The sequence below is a fragment of the Ylistrum balloti genome, unplaced genomic scaffold (assembly GCF_031769215.1).
Source record: "Ylistrum balloti isolate Yb309-2 unplaced genomic scaffold, AGI_CSIRO_Ybal_v1 Utg371126, whole genome shotgun sequence".
NCBI lineage: Eukaryota > Metazoa > Mollusca > Bivalvia > Pectinida > Pectinidae > Ylistrum > Ylistrum balloti.
This window is the reverse complement of record NW_026782618.1, coordinates 79,286-98,750: the sequence shown is the minus strand read 5'-3', so window position 1 is coordinate 98,750 and position 19,465 is coordinate 79,286. Positions and strand designations below refer to the sequence as shown.

The 19,465-nt window shown below is 35.0% G+C and overlaps 2 protein-coding genes across 2 annotated transcripts; both read right to left on the bottom strand.

Annotated features, from left to right (window-relative positions):
* Positions 1–4,536: 4,536 nt before the first annotated feature.
* LOC132560882 (probable G-protein coupled receptor 139) lies at positions 4,537–5,754 on the bottom strand. Its single transcript, XM_060225584.1, has one exon. It carries the CDS (start codon positions 5,752–5,754, stop codon positions 4,537–4,539), a length of 1,218 nt encoding a protein of 405 aa, XP_060081567.1.
* Positions 5,755–13,588: 7,834 nt separating this feature from the next.
* On the bottom strand, positions 13,589–14,806 carry LOC132560881 (probable G-protein coupled receptor 139). The gene has a single exon (XM_060225583.1). It carries the CDS (start codon positions 14,804–14,806, stop codon positions 13,589–13,591), a length of 1,218 nt encoding a protein of 405 aa, XP_060081566.1.
* Between the last annotated feature and the right edge of the window lie 4,659 nt (positions 14,807–19,465).

The window sequence follows — 19,465 nt, the reverse complement described above, 5'->3', positions numbered from 1 at the left end:
TTGAAGATTAAGTTAGCATCTTTATACAAATCTTTTGATGAAGGACATTAAAGTGACCTTATTAGATAGAATATGTACAGTAATAGTGACGGGTTTTGTCTTTGTCGGTTCCGATCCATAATTTGTAGAACTTTGAGAAGCTAATAAGAGATAGAACAGTTGCAGATTGTAGCACATTACATTGCGTTTTAGTATAGCAGAACTGCGCAAGTGATTGCTTGTTTGAACTTGAGTGTTGCATGGACTGGGTTAGTTTAATTTTGATGCTGAACATGGCCCAATAAATACAAAATGCACATTCCAACGGTTCGCTTGCCCGCTGGACAGACACAGTAGTAATCTTTGACAGGGTCATATTTATCATGTCTGTCTAACGCAATCTAAACATTGTATTTAGACTGTGCTTTGTGTCTTGAATGGATTTGGCCTCGGAGAAGATTTTCATCATGCTGATAGACCCAAACTTCAAATTCTCCAGTAGGAGTCAGATGCTCAGCAATATATCTGGGTGCTATTTCAAATGGTATGATCCATTGGTTACTGTTTCTAAATATTCCATATCGTTGTACCTAGAAAGGTCAGGTTCATCTGCAACCCTTAAGGCCAAGGCGTTGGGTAGAGCCAAATGGGATTGCATTCACTCAGCAAGGCGACGGTCCCCTCAAGTCCCTCTCTGGTGTGGACACATAAATTGGTCCACGTACAGCATTCAAGAAGCAATAATTTTAACCAGTTCCTCTATAACACTAAGGAAATAGTTTGAGCTGAGTTGCTCTCTCAACAGTTTCAGCTGTTTCAGTCGACCATGGTAGCTCTCCACAAACCATCTGGAATTAGTAAACTGGCGGTCCTCCTTGGCAGTAAGTTTATCATGCTGTGTCTTATCTGACAGAAGTTAGGAAGGCATGTGCACAGAAAACCCTGAACCTCGCAGCAGCTCCAACATCCCTAAAATCCCGGTCAACAATCCAATCATCTACATAGAGCCACAAGGTCAGGTTCTCAACTGTTCCAAGAATTTTTGTCAAGATATTTGCATCATTTTCATTGCCATAAAAAGGCCCAATAGTGTCTAGTACAAAACAAAACCATCTGGAAAGACAATGCTCATGAATTTGACATAGTTGCGCCTCTTTTGCCCACAGCATGGGGATCTTTGAAGAGGGTGATCAGCACTTTTTTGGGCATAAATACAGGTACCATCAAGGGTTACAGTTACTTTGTCCCGTAGAAACATCGTGTAAAGGCAGTGTTGTGGCACTTAGCGTCCTTGCGGGTAATGTGTCTTGGGCCAAGGAAACGGGGCACAATGGTCTGACTCAAGGTTTTTTAGACACTATGAAATGTGTGAGACACATACTGTTATGCTAATGATCTCAGCAGTCAGCAGCTGGTGCAGCCAGTTATACTGGGGGTAAATATACATGCCTTACTTGAGCTCGGGCTCCTTGAGATAAATCTTTCAGCCTGATTTTGCAACCACGATCTATGCACACGTCTGACATGATTATCAGTAAACTTGATGGGAGATTTGCAGTAATTTGAAAATTAATACAGAATGTCTGACATAAGTGTAACTTTGTCTATGTAATTGTCTATAGATACTTTATAGTAATACCTTTATATGTTTCAGGAAATTAACATACTTGCACATTCAGGTGTCCGATAAGGTTATCATTTCTAGCCTCATTTATTAATTATAAATTCAATATTTAACTAATTTATATTCGTTATTGTTATGTTAAGTGATAAACGAAGAAAAGTGGAATGACGATAACATGTTATCAGTAATACTGATTATTTAATCATTGTTCAGTTTTTATAATACAAACTAAACTGTCAGTTGTTCTTTAGAGGAAAGATTTTAGTGCAGAAAACACTATCTTAAGTTATATCCACTGAATTTAATTTTGAAACAATTACAAAATACTCATTGTGTTTTGGTACTACACAAAACTGGAAAATATAGCAGTATTGGGCACAAAAAACAACGAAAATTAAATCTTCATGATTATGGCAAATTAAGCAAAAAGCCTGTTTAAATTGCTACATGTCTATTTTGCCGGTTTTGAAATCACTTAAAATTCATTCAATAGACAGCATGAAATATAGACTGAGATTGCAACTATACAAAATGAACTTGACAAACTTTGATATATTCTTTATTTTGTAAAAATTTTGCTTTAAATAAAAGTTATCAATATGCTTACATTTTTTATGCCAATATAACATATGTGGTATCAAAATAACAGAATTTTATGCACTTTAGGCTGGTATTTTTATTTTAGGTATATAAATATTTTTTTATTTAAAATTCTCATGTAGCAAGTATTTGTCATTATGCTAGGGTAACTTTGTCACTCAGCGTGGTGTTATACAAGGAGGACCAGTAAGACTATAAATAGTTATAATGATTAATCATTTATGCGGTTGTAGGTTATTTTCATGTATCTACATATGGCGAAAAATACTAGAAGTTTATAGTAATTTTGCTCGAGCCTTTTTAAAAAAGGCAATTTTACTGGTTCTCATTTTCCCTGCGATTTTCACATTATATACACTTCAGATAATGACCCAAACAGTTCGATAAAATATTTGATGCTCTGAAAACAGAAAAAGATTTTTTTCTTTCAAAAAAACTTTTCTTATTTGAGAAACTAATGACATTATTTACATGGAAACTTGCAGCAGAATTTACATATTCAAAACTGCTATCCTATGACTATGTATACCATTGTTTTAACAGATTTTTTATGAAAACACGGACCCCTGTCGAACCCCAACAAAATTTGGTTTTTGCTTTTAAATGACACCTTTATCGGTTCTCGATTTTACTGAAAATTTCACCAAATATTCTTTACATAAATGGCCAAATAGCATATAAAGAGTTTTGGTGCACTCGAACTGAAAGTACATGCTTTAATTCTTTGAAAATTGTATTTTGACACATATTTACCACTATGTTGTCAAACTGATGCTTGTTAATCAAAACGTATATCATTTGGTAATGTACGCTGTGGTTTTTATACTTTTTTCAGATGAAAAACTGAACCCTGTCATACTTCTATGATTACGAAACTAAATGGGTCGTAGAACAGGCCTTAAGGACCTTTTTAACTTTGTAATCCTATTTCATTGGTAGTCACTCAGAGTACTACAAATACCATCCACTTTTATTTAATTTGGTGCGTGGGCAACATTCCATTGTACCTTTTAGGTGAAAAAAAACTTGGTTGACATTACTTCTCTGGGGTCGATAAATGTGTTGACCTATTTTTTTTTTATTGGATTAATAATCATATAATTATGTCGCATTAGTGATTATATAAAGTCATATCAAATCTAAGAACAAGCCATTCTATTTTTATTTCAACATCTTTATTAGATACTTAAAATAACATCAATGTTACTCAAAAACATAACAACAATAGCATAAATTAATGAATGTCTGAACACAAAAATCTGTCTCGGAATAGAAGAATAATCACTGAAGATAATAGTGTTAATAGCGCTAAAACTTTCAAAGGAGAGAAAACACCGGGAAATAAACAGAACTATACCGCTTCCTCAAAACTCCGCATCAACCCTGTACATTCTTCAGTGTCGCAAACAATTGATCCCAATAGATAAATGTCAGATGATCAGTAAATCAGCAATATCTATCATAAGTAACAATACACATTACACCCGCGATAGAGCCACACGAGATGATGCCTTACAGTTTCCAGTATATTTTACAATGTCACTACAGAATCCATGTGTATTTTCCTTGTTAACCCACTATTGTCGTCCATCTTGTGAAAGGTATTATTTTGGGACCAGTCTAGGGAGGATGCCATAATGGCGGCCAATGCGAAATATGCCTGGAAGTGAAGTAAGGGTAAAGAGTCAGTCTACAACATTTATTTGTCCTGACACATATGCAAGTTAACAGAAAACATGTTTATCTTTCCATTGATATTGATATATCAATGATGTAAATCATATTAAACATTACGTGAATGCCCATGCAGGAGTCGCTAAAATCACGTGTTTTCATATAGCTGAAAATTTTCACTTTCGACCGCACCCAAGACGAAAATGGACAGCTTTCCACTAAACTCTTTGCGTGTCGATTTGAATGTCCCTATTGTGAATTTTTCTCTTTAGCATGGATGACTTTTAAGACATCCTAGATACTAATTCATTGCAGTTACCGTCTTATGTGGAATAGAACGTCCCAGACGTTGGACAATAGGCACTTGTTCGTTTGCAGACAACACCTGCAAGTGGCGAGGAAAGCTGATAAAAATATACCAATTCCAAAAGGCGATACTAAATACCGGAGCGGAACACTCGTATATAGTCATGCTTGTCGAAAATTTAAAGTTATTTGGCAGTGTAACAAAAAATGTCATTCATTTATAGATGTCAGATATCATATCAGTGTGCGAAATTCACTATAGAAAGGACACGCAACCAGACTTACCGGACAGAACTTTATGCCGAACCAAGTAAAAATAACTCTTGTACGTTTTTTTCTGGAAAGATGTGACGTTATACAAATCGTTCTAAGTTCGAAAGGCTACTTTTAGATCTGGTCATACTTCTCACTTCTGTTGCAGTAGTATCATAATTTTGATTTCTAACAAAACAACGCGACAAAAGAGAACACATTTGACGCCGAAATTTCCGACCGGAAATACAATAAAGGAAGAAGTTGATTGTATGGTTGAGATACATTAACAATTCTGATACTGTCTTTGCCAGGTAAAACGCTGCTTTTTGCTGCTGGGTCTGTTCATTCCATGACTTAGTCATGATGAGAATGATATTCATCGGGAGAGTCGTTAGAAAAAATGTAAAGGATACCATCAGAAGCATCGTTGTAAGTCTCTTGCTTGCTATCTCTGTCTGATATTCACCACTTGAAAAACTTTCTTTGTTTCTTCGACATGTCTTCGTGTTCGTAGTAAGCAGATGTTTTCTGTTTTTTTTAGCAATGTAAACTTTTTGAATGATGAATCCATTGAGAACCGATAAAATGGAGATCGGTAAAAATGAATATATCCCAGCGTCAATCCAGGGCCATATCGTGTTGACTAACTTTGAAAACCTAGGATTGGCATCGCAGACTTGTTCCGTCGAGTCTGATATGACAACATTTAACTCTAATGTCCAAAGAAAATGTAAATTTATTATACAAAGTCCTAAGATTTGCACAAAAACTACAAATCTTGCTTTTCTGATTCGACACTGATTAGAGGCCTTTAGAGGATAGCAAACTGCGATGTACCGTTCTACTGTAACTGCTACTATGATCCATACGGACGAATCGCTGCACACATAACCCAGGAAATTTACCATCTTACAAGTCCAGTTACTTTGGTCCTTAATATCAAAGTCAGATAACTGAGCAATCCAAAGCCGCAACAAGCCTATGTAGATTACAAGAAAATCCATGATAGCCAGCGCCCCCAAGTAGGTATATGTTGATACTTTGCCACGGTAAGCACGAAAGACTGCCAAGGACAAGATGTTGCCGATAGTACCAATGAAGATCATAACTGGCGGGACATAGAGAAGTAAATACTTGTGAACACGGAAGGCTGTAAATTCTTCTAGTGGTATTATGGGATCGCTGAAAAAGTTGAGAAGTTGGTCCTCACTAGTCAAGTTAAGGCTGGATATAAGAAGGTTGCGTTCTTCTTGATTCATCTCTTGGATCCTGAATAAAATTTCCCGAATGAGGGTATTCTGCTCTCGTTCAACCATTTCTTCTCTGGTATTTCAGGCAATAGTGTCTGAAGACACTTCACGATAACCCATGTTATTTGTGTAAACCGTATACATGTTTGCCAGTTAAAAAGCTGTTGATATTGTTAGAGTGAAATCCTAACTCGGGTATCTTTCCATACATGTAACTGAAACTTTGTATCATGTTCTAACTCTGCTTTCATATGTAATACACTCAGATGTGTATACATGTAAGCTGTTGGGAATCCAAGAAAATTTTTGTCTACATCTGGTGAACTCATTCAATTTTTTCCACCAATCAGAAAGTTAGGATTGGTCATAAGATTTAGTTCCAGAAGCTGCATTATACGTCAAGTCTAAAAGCAAGGCATTCTGTTATGATGGTGCATAAAAAGTAATTTCGAGCCAAATTCATCATATTTTGAAGAAATTTCTTGCTTCTTTGAGAGTGATCTCACCTTCTAGAGACTGTGTAAGTTAAGGAGTATCATTAAAATTCAAATATGTTTCAAGATCAATGTCATTTAAATTTTAATTCTCTTTATATAAGTTTTTCATAGAACGTTTTAACATTCTCCAAAATATCATCTTTTGGAATTTCAGGGATAATTTAGGAATTAAAAATTCCTATTCTCTAGGCTAAAAAAGTAACTGGTAGTTTTACCCTACTTTTTCCCACTGGTGCGTTAGATCTTATTGTACAGTTTTTAGTTTGTACAACCGAACAGCTTTTAAAAAATTAGATACGGTAGAGCCAAATAAGGGATCGTGAAAAAAACTTATCAGAGTTATCAGTGTATTCGAGTTAAGTTTTAATAAAATTTTATCATTGGCGGGGATGGGGAGGGGGGCTCCCCATCTAGATTTAAACATTTCTTCCATCCGATTTTGATATCTCTCAGTCGCCTAATAGGCTTCAAAAAGGGCGAAAAAACATTAATACATGTATCTTATTCTAAACTTGTATTGTATATTATACCATCTGTGCAGAGGACACCGTTTTCCACAAACAGTGTTTTTCACACCCGTTGCGAAAAATAACCATGACGAAATTGACTGCGAGGTCATCAGCTATAAAAGGACCTCAAAAGGTAGTAATGTTAGCTATTGTTATCCGTTACATGTTTTAGTTCTGTGGATCATAGGTTAATAGAAGTTTAATACTCAAGACAAGCCAAATATGAACTTGAGTGTGAAATATGTACAGGAACGAATAATGAAAATAAAGTATTGTTCAGTAAAAGGTAAATTCTATTCGCTGCGTAAACAATTGAAAATAAAGATAACCCTCCTTTTAATTAGAAGCTTGCAGTTCTATTCACTAGGACTCTCTGCATTCCTCTTAACATTTTCATGGTCTTCTGTTTTATTTATACGTTTTTAGATGAAATAACATTCAGTATCCATGGTAGATATTGTCCTGTCGGGATCTCCCTTTGCCTCAGGGAAGGATAGGAAAAAAATGAATTATAATAGTGTATATATAACTTTTCAATCAGTCGTTACCTCCTGCGAGTATTCACCATCTGTCGTGATAATGGAATGAAATGTCATATCGTACAAATATATCATAGTTTAATTGGAATTGCTTTACCGGAGATAAATATATAAAAATATTCATAAGATATTTTTAATCATTATCGCTTTGTAATAACAAATCTCCTTGAATAGTTCCACGAAATGTCAGACAAGAAAATGCTCTTCAGGAGCTAGCATAAATAGATCAATAATTGATAAGCATATCATGGAATTAGATGAATGTGAACACGCATTTCCTTCACTTTTTTACATTTCTGATATTTCTTTCAGAATGAAAAATGTTTAAGGAATCGCATAGGCAATGGTGTTGATCTATTGTATAATTCATTGAATTAATCTTTAGACGTAATAAAATTGACAAGAAAATTGAATAGGAGATAAACAATTTTTTTTCCTTCTTCCATATCGAGGATAACCTCCGTTTGCATTTGCTGTCGCTCAAATTCGGCATAGAGAGAGATTATAATACAGTTCTTTGTGTCACAGGGGATTTTCTGCTGCTGTTTTCAGAAGCCCACGCAGAGCAGGTAGTGTGGCTGGTGGATTCAGTTGGGTACGAACGCATTGATTCAACATGTCCTACACACACTCAAGGTCGGTGCTGTTCAGAGAACAAAGGTTGAAACGGGAGGATGGGACCAGAGATAAACAAAACGTAGCCGAATCAACCACAGTACATTGTTACCATCATAAGTATTTTTTATAGCCCTTTTACCATCTCGTCACACTACTTTCTACCATTGTGTACATTTCAGCCGAAAAAGTTGTATTCATCGGTACCGTCTCGTATATTTCACACTTTAGTGCTAATGCGTTCTACGCCAGTTATTTGTCTGATGAGGGCAACATTGAAAACATCGAAACGTCAAACTTTAATTTGCTTCGGGTTGTGTTTATAAAACCATGTCATTGTAAAATTGTAAAGCATTCCCAATTAACTCATTTATTAATAAATTATCATTATTGACAATCAAAAGCTAGCTTTAGATGAAATGGTGTTAATATAAGATAATTATGTTACAAGGATCGTTTAGATGCCTCTAAATTGCTACTGTAATCTTTTGACCCTGAACGTTGGGGTCAACATATATGGTAATTTAACATTAGCATCGGCCCCCACTTCGAATTTCAAAATATGATAACCATTAACAGATATGGGAATCAGAAGCTTAAATACGGAAAAGTTAGTCTCGGAATTGATTTCTTATAAAATGGGAGCTCCTTGACTAACACCTTGGTGGATGTTAAAGTAGTTGTTATGTAATTCCTTTTGGTGTATTATTATGAGGCAATTCCAATAAAATTATGTCATTAATGTGTGCACATTGTACCAACCAATATTTTGATACCACATATCACACTATTTCAGGAGAAACGTTTCTTTTATGTTGAAAAATGCAGCCAAAAATCATATAAAAAGCCATCACTTTTGGGAAAAGTACTGTTTTGGACACATCAACGTTCATACTTCCTAAATGAAAGCCGGTAAATTTGTCATTTTACACATTTGCTAAAAAATCCAATGAACACTGATTTTTTTTTTTTTTTTTTTTTAAATAGTAACAGCTTAATAACCAAAAGTCTGTAGGTTTTACTATGTGACAAGGTGGTTGTTCATGTAAATTTGTATCAGTTTGGTTAACATTTCTGAACTTGACCTTTGGTCAAGGTCACATAAATGAAATTTGTGAAAATAAAGACGTCTTTGTGCAAGTTTCAAAATTTGAAGATTAAGTTAGCATCTTTATACAAATCTTTTGATGAAGGACATTAAAGTGACCTTATTAGATAGATTATGTACAGTAATAGTGACGGGTTTTGTCTTTGTCGGTTCCGATCCATAATTTGTAGAACTTTGAGAAGCTAATAAGAGATAGAACAGTTGCAGATTGTAGCACATTACATTGCGTTTTAGTATAGCAGAACTGCGCAAGTGATTGCTTGTTTGAATTTGAGTGTTGCATGGACTGGGTTAGTTTGATTTTGATGCTGAACATGGCCCAATAAATACAAAATGCACATTCCAACGGTTCGCTTGCCCACTGGACAGACACAGTAGTAATCTTTGACAGGGTCATATTTATCATGTCTGTCTAACGCAATCTAAACATTGTATTTAGACTGTGCTTTGTGTCTTGAATGGATTTGGCCTCGGAGAAGATTTTCATCATGCTGATAGACCCAAACTTCAAATTCTCCAGTAGGAGTCAGATGCTCAGCAATATATCTGGGTGCTATTTCAAATGGTATGATCCATTGGTTACTGTTTCTAAATATTCCATATCCAGTACTGGAAACGCTATTGAACATGCACCAAGTTTCACCAAGTTGGCCTCGTTGTACCTAGAAAGGTCAGGTTCATCTGCAACCCTTAAGGCCAAGGTGTTGGGTAGAGCCAAATGGGATTGCATTCACTCAGCAAGGCGACGGTCCCCTCAAGTCCCTCTCTGGTGTGGACACATAAATTGGTCCACGTACAGCATTCAAGAAGCAATAATTTTAACCAGTTCCTCTATAACACTAAGGAAATAGTTTGAGCTGAGTTGCTCTCTCAACAGTTTCCGCTGTTTCAGTCGACCATGGTAGCTCTCCACAAACCATCTGGAATTAGTAAACTGGCGGTCCTCCTTGGCAGTAAGTTTATCATGCTGTGTCTTATCTGACAGAAGTTAGGAAGGCATGTGCACAGAAAACCCTGAACCTCGCAGCAGCTCCAACACATTCCTAAATCCCCGGTCAACAATCACATTGTCATCTCCACTAAGCCACAAGGTCAGGTTCTCAACTGTTCCAAGAATTTTTGTCAAGATATTTGCATCATTTTCATTGCCATAAAAAGGCCCAATAGTGTCTAGTACAAAACAAAACCATCTGGAAAGACAATGCTCATGAATTTGACATAGTTGCGCCTCTTTTGCCCACAGCATGGGGATCTTTGAAGAGGGTGATCAGCACTTTTTTGGGCATAAATACAGGTACCATCAAGGGTTACAGTTACTTTGTCCCGTAGAAACATCGTGTAAAGGCAGTGTTGTGGCACTTAGCGTCCTTGCGGGTAATGTGTCTTGGGCCAAGGAAACGGGGCACAATGGTCTGACTCAAGGTTTTTTAGACACTATGAAATGTGTGAGACACATACTGTTATGCTAATGATCTCAGCAGTCAGCAGCTGGTGCAGCCAGTTATACTGGGGGTAAATATACATGCCTTACTTGAGCTCGGGCTCCTTGAGATAAATCTTTCAACCTGATTTTGCAACCACGATCTATGCACACGTCTGACATGATTATCAGTAAACTTGATGGGAGATTTGCAGTAATTTGAAAATTAATACAGAATGTCTGACATAAGTGTAACTTTGTCTATGTAATTGTCTATAGATACTTTATAGTAATACCTTTATATGTTTCAGGAAATTAACATACTTGCACATTCAGGTGTCCGATAAGGTTATCATTTCTAGCCTCATTTATTAATTATAAATTCAATATTTAACTAATTTATATTCGTTATTGTTATGTTAAGTGATAAACGAAGAAAAGTGGAATGACGATAACATGTTATCAGTAATACTGATTATTTAATCATTGTTCAGTTTTTATAATACAAACTAAACTGTCAGTTGTTCTTTAGAGGATAGATTTTAGTGCAGAAAACACTATCTTAAGTTATATCCACTGAATTTAATTTTGAAACAATTACAAAATACTCATTGTGTTTTGGTACTACACAAAACTGGAAAATATAGCAGTATTTGGCACAAAAAACAACGAAAATTAAATCTTCATGATTATGGCAAATTAAGCAAAAAGCCTGTTTAAATTGCTACATGTCTATTTTGCCGGTTTTGAAATCACTTAAAATTCATTCAATAGACAGCATGAAATATAGACTGAGATTGCAACTATACAAAATGAACTTGACAAACTTTGATATATTCTTTATTTTGTAAAAATTTTGCTTTAAATAAAAGTTATCAATATGCTTACATTTTTTATGCCAATATAACATATGTGGTATCAAAATAACAGAATTTTATGCACTTTAGGCTGGTATTTTTATTTTAGGTATATAAATAGTTTTTATTTAAAATTCTCATGTAGCAAGTATTTGTCATTATGCAAGGGTAACTTTGTCACTCAACGTGGTGTTATACAAGAAGGACCAGTAAGACTATAAATAGTTATAATGATTAATCATTTATGCGGTTGTAGGTTATTTTCATGTATCTACATATGGCGAAAAATACTAGAAGTTTATAGTAATTTTGCTCGAGCCTTTTTAAAAAAGGCAATTTTACTGGTTCTCATTTTCCCTGCGATTTTCACATTATATACACTTCAGATAATGACCCAAACAGTTTGATAAAATATTTGATGCTCTGAAAACAGAAAAAGATTTTTTTCTTTCAAAAAAACTTTTCTTATTTGAGAAACTAATGACATTATTTACATGGAAACTTGCAGCAGAATTTACATATTCAAAACTGCTATCCTATGACTATGTATACCATTGTTTTAACAGATTTTTGATGAAAACACGGACCCCTGTCGAACCCCAACAAAATTTGGTTTTTGCTTTTAAATGACACCTTTATCGGTTCTCGATTTTACTGAAAATTTCACCAAATATTCTTTACATAAATGGCCAAATAGCATATAAAGAGTTTTGGTGCACTCGAACTGAAAGTACATGCTTTAATTCTTTGAAAATTGTATTTTGACACATATTTACCACTATGTTGTCAAACTGATGCTTGTTAATCAAAACGTATATCATTTGGTAATGTACGCTGTGGTTTTTATACTTTTTCAGATGAAAAACTGAACCCTGTCATACTTCTATGATTACGAAACTAAATGGGTCGTAGAACAGGCCTTAAGGACCTTTTTAACTTTGTAATCCTATTTCATTGGTAGTCACTCAGAGTACTACAAATACCATCCACTTTTATTTAATTTGGTGCGTGGGCAACATTCCATTGTACCTTTTAGGTGAAAAAAAACTTGGTTGACATTACTTCTCTGGGGTCGATAAATGTGTTGACCTATTTTTTTTTTATTGGATTAATAATCATATAATTATGTCGCATTAGTGATTATATAAAGTCATATCAAATCTAAGAACAAGCCATTCTATTTTTATTTCAACATCTTTATTAGATACTTAAAATAACATCAATGTTACTCAAAAACATAACAACAATAGCATAAATTAATGAATGTCTGAACACAAAAATCTGTCTCGGAATAGAAGAATAATCACTGAAGATAATAGTGTTAATAGCGCTAAAACTTTCAAAGGAGAGAAAACACCGGGAAATAAACAGAACTATACCGCTTCCTCAAAACTCCGCATCAACCCTGTACATTCTTCAGTGTCGCAAACAATTGATCCCAATAGATAAATGTCAGATGATCAGTAAATCAGCAATATCTATCATAAGTAACAATACACATTACACCCGCGATAGAGCCACACGAGATGATGCCTTACAGTTTCCAGTATATTTTACAATGTCACTACAGAATCCATGTGTATTTTCCTTGTTAACCCACTATTGTCGTCCATCTTGTGAAAGGTATTATTTTGGGACCAGTCTAGGGAGGATGCCATAATGGCGGCCAATGCGAAATATGCCTGGAAGTGAAGTAAGGGTAAAGAGTCAGTCTACAACATTTATTTGTCCTGACACATATGCAAGTTAACAGAAAACATGTTTATCTTTCCATTGATATTGATATATCAATGATGTAAATCATATTAAACATTACGTGAATGCCCATGCAGGAGTCGCTAAAATCACGTGTTTTCATATAGCTGAAAATTTTCACTTTCGACCGCACCCAAGACGAAAATGGACAGCTTTCCACTAAACTCTTTGCGTGTCGATTTGAATGTCCCTATTGTGAATTTTTCTCTTTAGCATGGATGACTTTTAAGACATCCTAGATACTAATTCATTGCAGTTACCGTCTTATGTGGAATAGAACGTCCCAGACGTTGGACAATAGGCACTTGTTCGTTTGCAGACAACACCTGCAAGTGGCGAGGAAAGCTGATAAAAATATACCAATTCCAAAAGGCGATACTAAATACCGGAGCGGAACACTCGTATATAGTCATGCTTGTCGAAAATTTAAAGTTATTTGGCAGTGTAACAAAAAATGTCATTCATTTATAGATGTCAGATATCATATCAGTGTGCGAAATTCACTATAGAAAGGACACGCAACCAGACTTACCGGACAGAACTTTATGCCGAACCAAGTAAAAATAACTCTTGTACGTTTTTTTCTGGAAAGATGTGACGTTATACAAATCGTTCTAAGTTCGAAAGGCTACTTTTAGATCTGGTCATACTTCTCACTTCTGTTGCAGTAGTATCATAATTTTGATTTCTAACAAAACAACGCGACAAAAGAGAACACATTTGACGCCGAAATTTCCGACCGGAAATACAATAAAGGAAGAAATTGATTGTATGATTCAGATACATTAACAATTCTGATACTGTCTTTGCCAGGTAAAACGCTGCTTTTTGCTGCTGGGTCTGTTCATTCCATGACTTAGTCATGATGAGAATGATATTCATCGGAAGAGTCGTTAGAAAAAATGTAAAGGATACCATCAGAAGCATCGCTGTAAGTCTCTTGCTTGCTATCTCTGTCTGATATTCACCACTTGAAAAACTTTCTTTGCTTCTTCGACATGTGTTCATGTTCGTAGTAAGCAGTTGTTTTCTGTTTTTTTTAGCAATGTAAACTTTTTGAATGATGAATCCATTGAGAACCGATAAAATGGAGATCGGTAAAAATGAATATATCCCAGCGTCAATCCAGGGCCATATCGTGTTGACTAACTTTGAAAACCTAGGATTGGCATCGCAGACTTGTTCCGTCGAGTCTGATATGACAACATTTAACTCTAATGTCCAAAGAAAATGTAAATTTATTATACAAAGTCCTAAGATTTGCACAAAAATTACAAATCTTGCTTTTCTGATTCGACACTGATTAGAGGCCTTTAGAGGATAGCAAACTGCGATGTACCGTTCTACTGTAACTGCTACTATGATCCATACGGACGAATCGCTGCACACATAACCCAGGAAATTTACCATCTTACAAGTCCAGTTACTTTGGTCCTTAATATCAAAGTCAGATAACTGAGCAATCCAAAGCCGCAACAAGCCTATGTAGATTACAAGAAAATCCATGATAGCCAGCGCCCCCAAGTAGGTATATGTTGATACTTTGCCACTGTAAGCACGAAAGACTGCCAAGGACAAGATGTTGCCGATGGTACCAATGAAGATCATAACTGGCGGGACATAGAGAAGTAAATACTTGTGAACACGGAAGGCTGTAAATTCTTCTAGTGGTATTATGGGATCGCTGAAAAAGTTGAGAAGTTGGTCCTCACTAGTCAAGTTAAGGCTGGATATAAGAAGGTTGCGTTCTTCTTGATTCATCTCTTGGATCCTGAATAAAATTTCCCGAATGAGGGTATTCTGCTCTCGTTCAACCATTTCTTCTCTGTTGTCGAAAAGCTATAGAAATAAAATAAAAACAAAGCATTGTAAAATCATTGCTGTTGATGCCGAAGTTTACAAATACTGAAGCCCCTTACCCCCTACCCCCACCCCTAATATGTTCTATCGAAAGAAATAAAACGTGTAAAAGGATGCATGTGTTTGAAGTCCTGTAGTAGAAATAGAGATTTTTACGCATGTGTTTGTTCAAGTTGCACTGTTTTACGGTTGCTGTACAGTTTCGTTCAATGAAAAATAATGAGAATGACGAATGACAATTAACTACATTATAAAGCTTTATATAACATATCAATACAACTCGTTGTTATGTAGATAATTGAAGAAAGACACACGAGTAAAACCTATTACCTGCACTTAATTTAAAGTAATTTTTTTCTTTATCAATATGTAACTATATGTCGATCCGTAAAAACATGCAAATACCTTATATGAATGTATATAAAAGGAAGAGTGTAAATTGCGTTTTTATTGTACTGTATGATTCTCTAAATAAAATATCATAAAAGGATTATTTGTTACAAATTAAAAAAGTCCCTTTCAATATCCTTTAGGAGTACAGTAAAACAAAATCACAAACTGTACCATGCTGATGTTTCGTCCTTCTAACGCATGGCTTGTTGAAAATAAGGAGGCGATAGAGGGAAATTGTTTCCTCAATAATGAATGATAATAATGTATAACTATTAGTGAACATATATGGACAATGTTACAGTGAACATATACAATGTTACAGTGAATATATACAATGTTACAGTGAATATATACAATGTTACAGTGAATATATACAATGTTACAGTGAACATATACAATGTTACAGTGAATATATACAATGTTACAGTGAATATATACAATGTTACAGTGAACATATACAATGTTACAGTGAATATATACAATGTTACAGTGAATATATACAATGTTACAGTGAACATATACAAACTTACAGTGAACATAGACAATGTTACAGTGAATATATACAATGTTAAAGTGAACATAGACAATGTTACAGTGAACATAGACAATGTTACAGTGAATATATACAATGTTACAGTGAACATATACAATGTTACAGTAAACATATACAATGTTACAGTGAATATAGACAATGTTACAGTGAACATATACAATGTTACAGAGAACAGATACTAACTTACAATGAACATATACATTACAGTGAACATATACAATGTTACAGTGAACATATACAGTGTTACAGTGAACATATACAATGTTACAGTGGACATAATGTTACAGTAAACATATACAATGTTACAGTGAATATAGACAATGTTACAGTGAACATATACAATGTTACAGTGAACATATACTAACTTACAGTAAACATATATTGTATGTAACATTCAATTTTTTTCTATAAAGTATGTAAACGCGTTTAAACAAGAATTCAGTAAAATCACACAATATTTCACTGCTATCGTAGTCAGAAATTATGTACTTACCCAATATATGTAAGTTATATTTATGTTAACAAAAGGACACACTCCACAGCTCAAACGACAATGAAAGGAAATAAATCTAGAAGCATGTATATATATATATAAATATATATATATAATATATATATACCTTTGATGACGTCATTCACTTCACATCAGGGATCGATCATTGTTTATATAACCTTTCCACCATCTGCCATGATAATGAAATAAAATATCATCCCACACAAATATGTCGTTTGTAATCTTTTATTTCTAACTGCTTTATTGAATAATTTTTAATCATAAAAATCCAACAAAACCACGCAGGAAAACAAAATATGTCATTTACTCGATAAGGCGTTGCAACATCAAATCTCCTCGTATAGAACTATGAAATGGCTGACAAGAAAATACTCTTCAGGAGGCAGTACACACAAATCGATAATTAACCAGAAGGCCATAGAATCAGAGGTATATATATACTACACACGAAAGTATTAGTAAAACTGATGAAAGTTTCCCGAAATCGACTGTATTCGACACAAAATTTTAACAAAAGAAAATAATGCTGTAATTAAGGGGTTGTATGTCCAGGCCCCACTTGTATAAAACATCTCAACTTGAGATTTCCTCAAGTCGAGATTTTCCTCAGCTGATATCTCCTTGAAAATATCTTGTATGAAAATTCCTCAAGGAATTTCAGGACATCCTAGCCGATGCCTTCCTCCTGTTCCTTGAGAAAATGTTATACATGCCGTTTTTGAGGGATATCTGCTGAGGAAAATCTTGACTTGAGGAAATCTCAAGTTGAGATGTTTTATACAAGTGAGGCATGAACGTGTAAAAAATGCGTGTTCGGCCATGTAAAATGAAAATTTCGGAACGAGAAATTCGGCCAGGTGATCAAATTCAAATCCGGATTTATGTTTCAAACCTCCAATCCGATGCTTAATCGTTATTCACTGCTTCAGATTCGCTATTCCCCAAAATATTGCTTGCATAACTTCTATCAATGAAATACGATGAAAGGATAAAGAAACGCAACTCCTTCAATGAATAGCAGTGGCTATGCCATGGTGCGTTCCATCAACCTTGGAAAACAAATATGAATATGAAAAAAAATCATCTGATATATTTTAATAAAGAAAAAAATATATATTTAAAGGAAAGCTGGATTAACTTAACAGCTGGATGATCTAGCCGATGCAAAATGACACGAATTTTAAAATATTCCATCCACAACATGCAGATGTATTTTTTTCTTAACTTTAAATGGGGAATTCTAACACGTGTCGATGTACATAGACACACTATTCCGTGACAAATCATGTTTATGACATGAGGATGGAACAAAACATGAAAGAAAAGGAACAATGAGATGCCGGAACTATCTTTTTTAAACACATGTTACCATAGCAGCACAACGCCCCTACCTGACATATACCAGTTTAATCCGGTCATGGTTGGCCTGACCGAACTCATCTTTGAAATGAGTATTTATGATCTGCCTTGTGTCAAAATGATTTAGATTAAAAGATATCGGACACATTTTTCTAGTTATTACAAATATTTAGCCATAGAGTAAAGATATACAGCGTGTCTCAAGTATCATACGACGAAAATGCGTGTTTTTGTACCGAAAAAAACTTTGCATATCCAGAACTCATCAAGATCTTATCCTCTTCTTAAAACAGTTTGTCTAAAAATCAAATATCCCATGTCCAAAATATTATCAAAGTCATATCATAGTCCAGTTTGGAATCTATATGACGTAACAATACAGATACAGATGGTCTGTTTCAGCAACGCTACAAATCCATAACAAGCCTAGCTGCCAGGTACACTGGTGTTAGGTCAATTATTGCCGATTGTGGTGTAAGTGAACATCCGGTTGATTTCTCCGTTGGTTAGGTAAATGACAATCTAATACGCTACAGCTTTGCTTCCTTTTCACTTCCTATTGTAGACTTTGACAACTTTTAATGGTAAACTTTGCACCAACCTATTCGGGACCACTTTTTTCAAGTTTAGTTAACGTTCTTACTGTCCCGTAGAGAATAAAATCACAAAAGTGGTTATGTTTATATTTTACTTTGCAATGCGAGATATTTAAAAGTAGGACGACTTCCTAGTTCTAGATCGATGGTTATTTGGACATTTAATGTTATTTACTTCTTAACGGAGGGTTAGATTTAATCACTTTTGGTGATGTTTCACAAAGGGAGCTTACTCTTTCTATAAAAAAGTTGTTGGCGTATTCATATAGCGGATTATCTTGTATGCGAGATCAGCTGATCGTTTCACGTGTATGGCTGTATTTATCGTGTTTTCGGTGTCTAATGTTTGTCATTTTTAGTTGGTAGATTCATTAAGAGAAATAAATATCAGAATGTAAATATATAGACATAAAAAGTAAGAGGAATATCAAGGCATTTTACCTAATCCCTCAATAAATATTAAAGAAGTCATCCGTATAGGTAATGGAAACCGTCAAATCCACCCCAAAATCTGTGAGAAATAGAAAGCGAGAGGCAAATTTCCGCCCACGTCGTCAGTACGTTGGTCTGTTGCCGACACCTCAACATCGAGCACGTCCTATGCGATGGTTGACGGCGCATGTGCCCAGACGTAGAAGGTCCATGATCTTCACAGATGAATCTCGATTCAAGTTATTTCGATCATGTAGCCGTCGATGTGTGTACCGGCGTCGAGGAAAGCGTCTTGCAGACGCTTGTGTTTTGGAGCACGACAGAGTTTGGGGTAGATCGGTTATAGTATGGGGAGGTATTTCCCATTGTTTAACACGTCAATGTCCTTTTGATCTCCATGCCACGCAGAATTAGAGACGCTAGATCGACGGGGAAGACACACAAGGTTTTGGGGAGAGGTCTGACAACTCCCGTTATTTCAAATTTGTGTACATTGGGGAATCCAAATTCATAGTGGTCTACTGAAGTCCACGTCTGTTAAAACTATCATTTTTCATGACGGATTGCTCATTAATTTTATTTGATTAAACTATAAAGATAAAGTGAACCTACTACTATGCATGCTCGCATGACGTTCTGTGCCCACTAACAGTAAAAAGTAAGAGTTTATTATCTAATAGATAAATGAGATTTACAGGCCTGACGGACTTTCAATCTAAATGCGGCATGAATATGAAAAAAAAGATTTATTAACCAGTTGATGATAACAA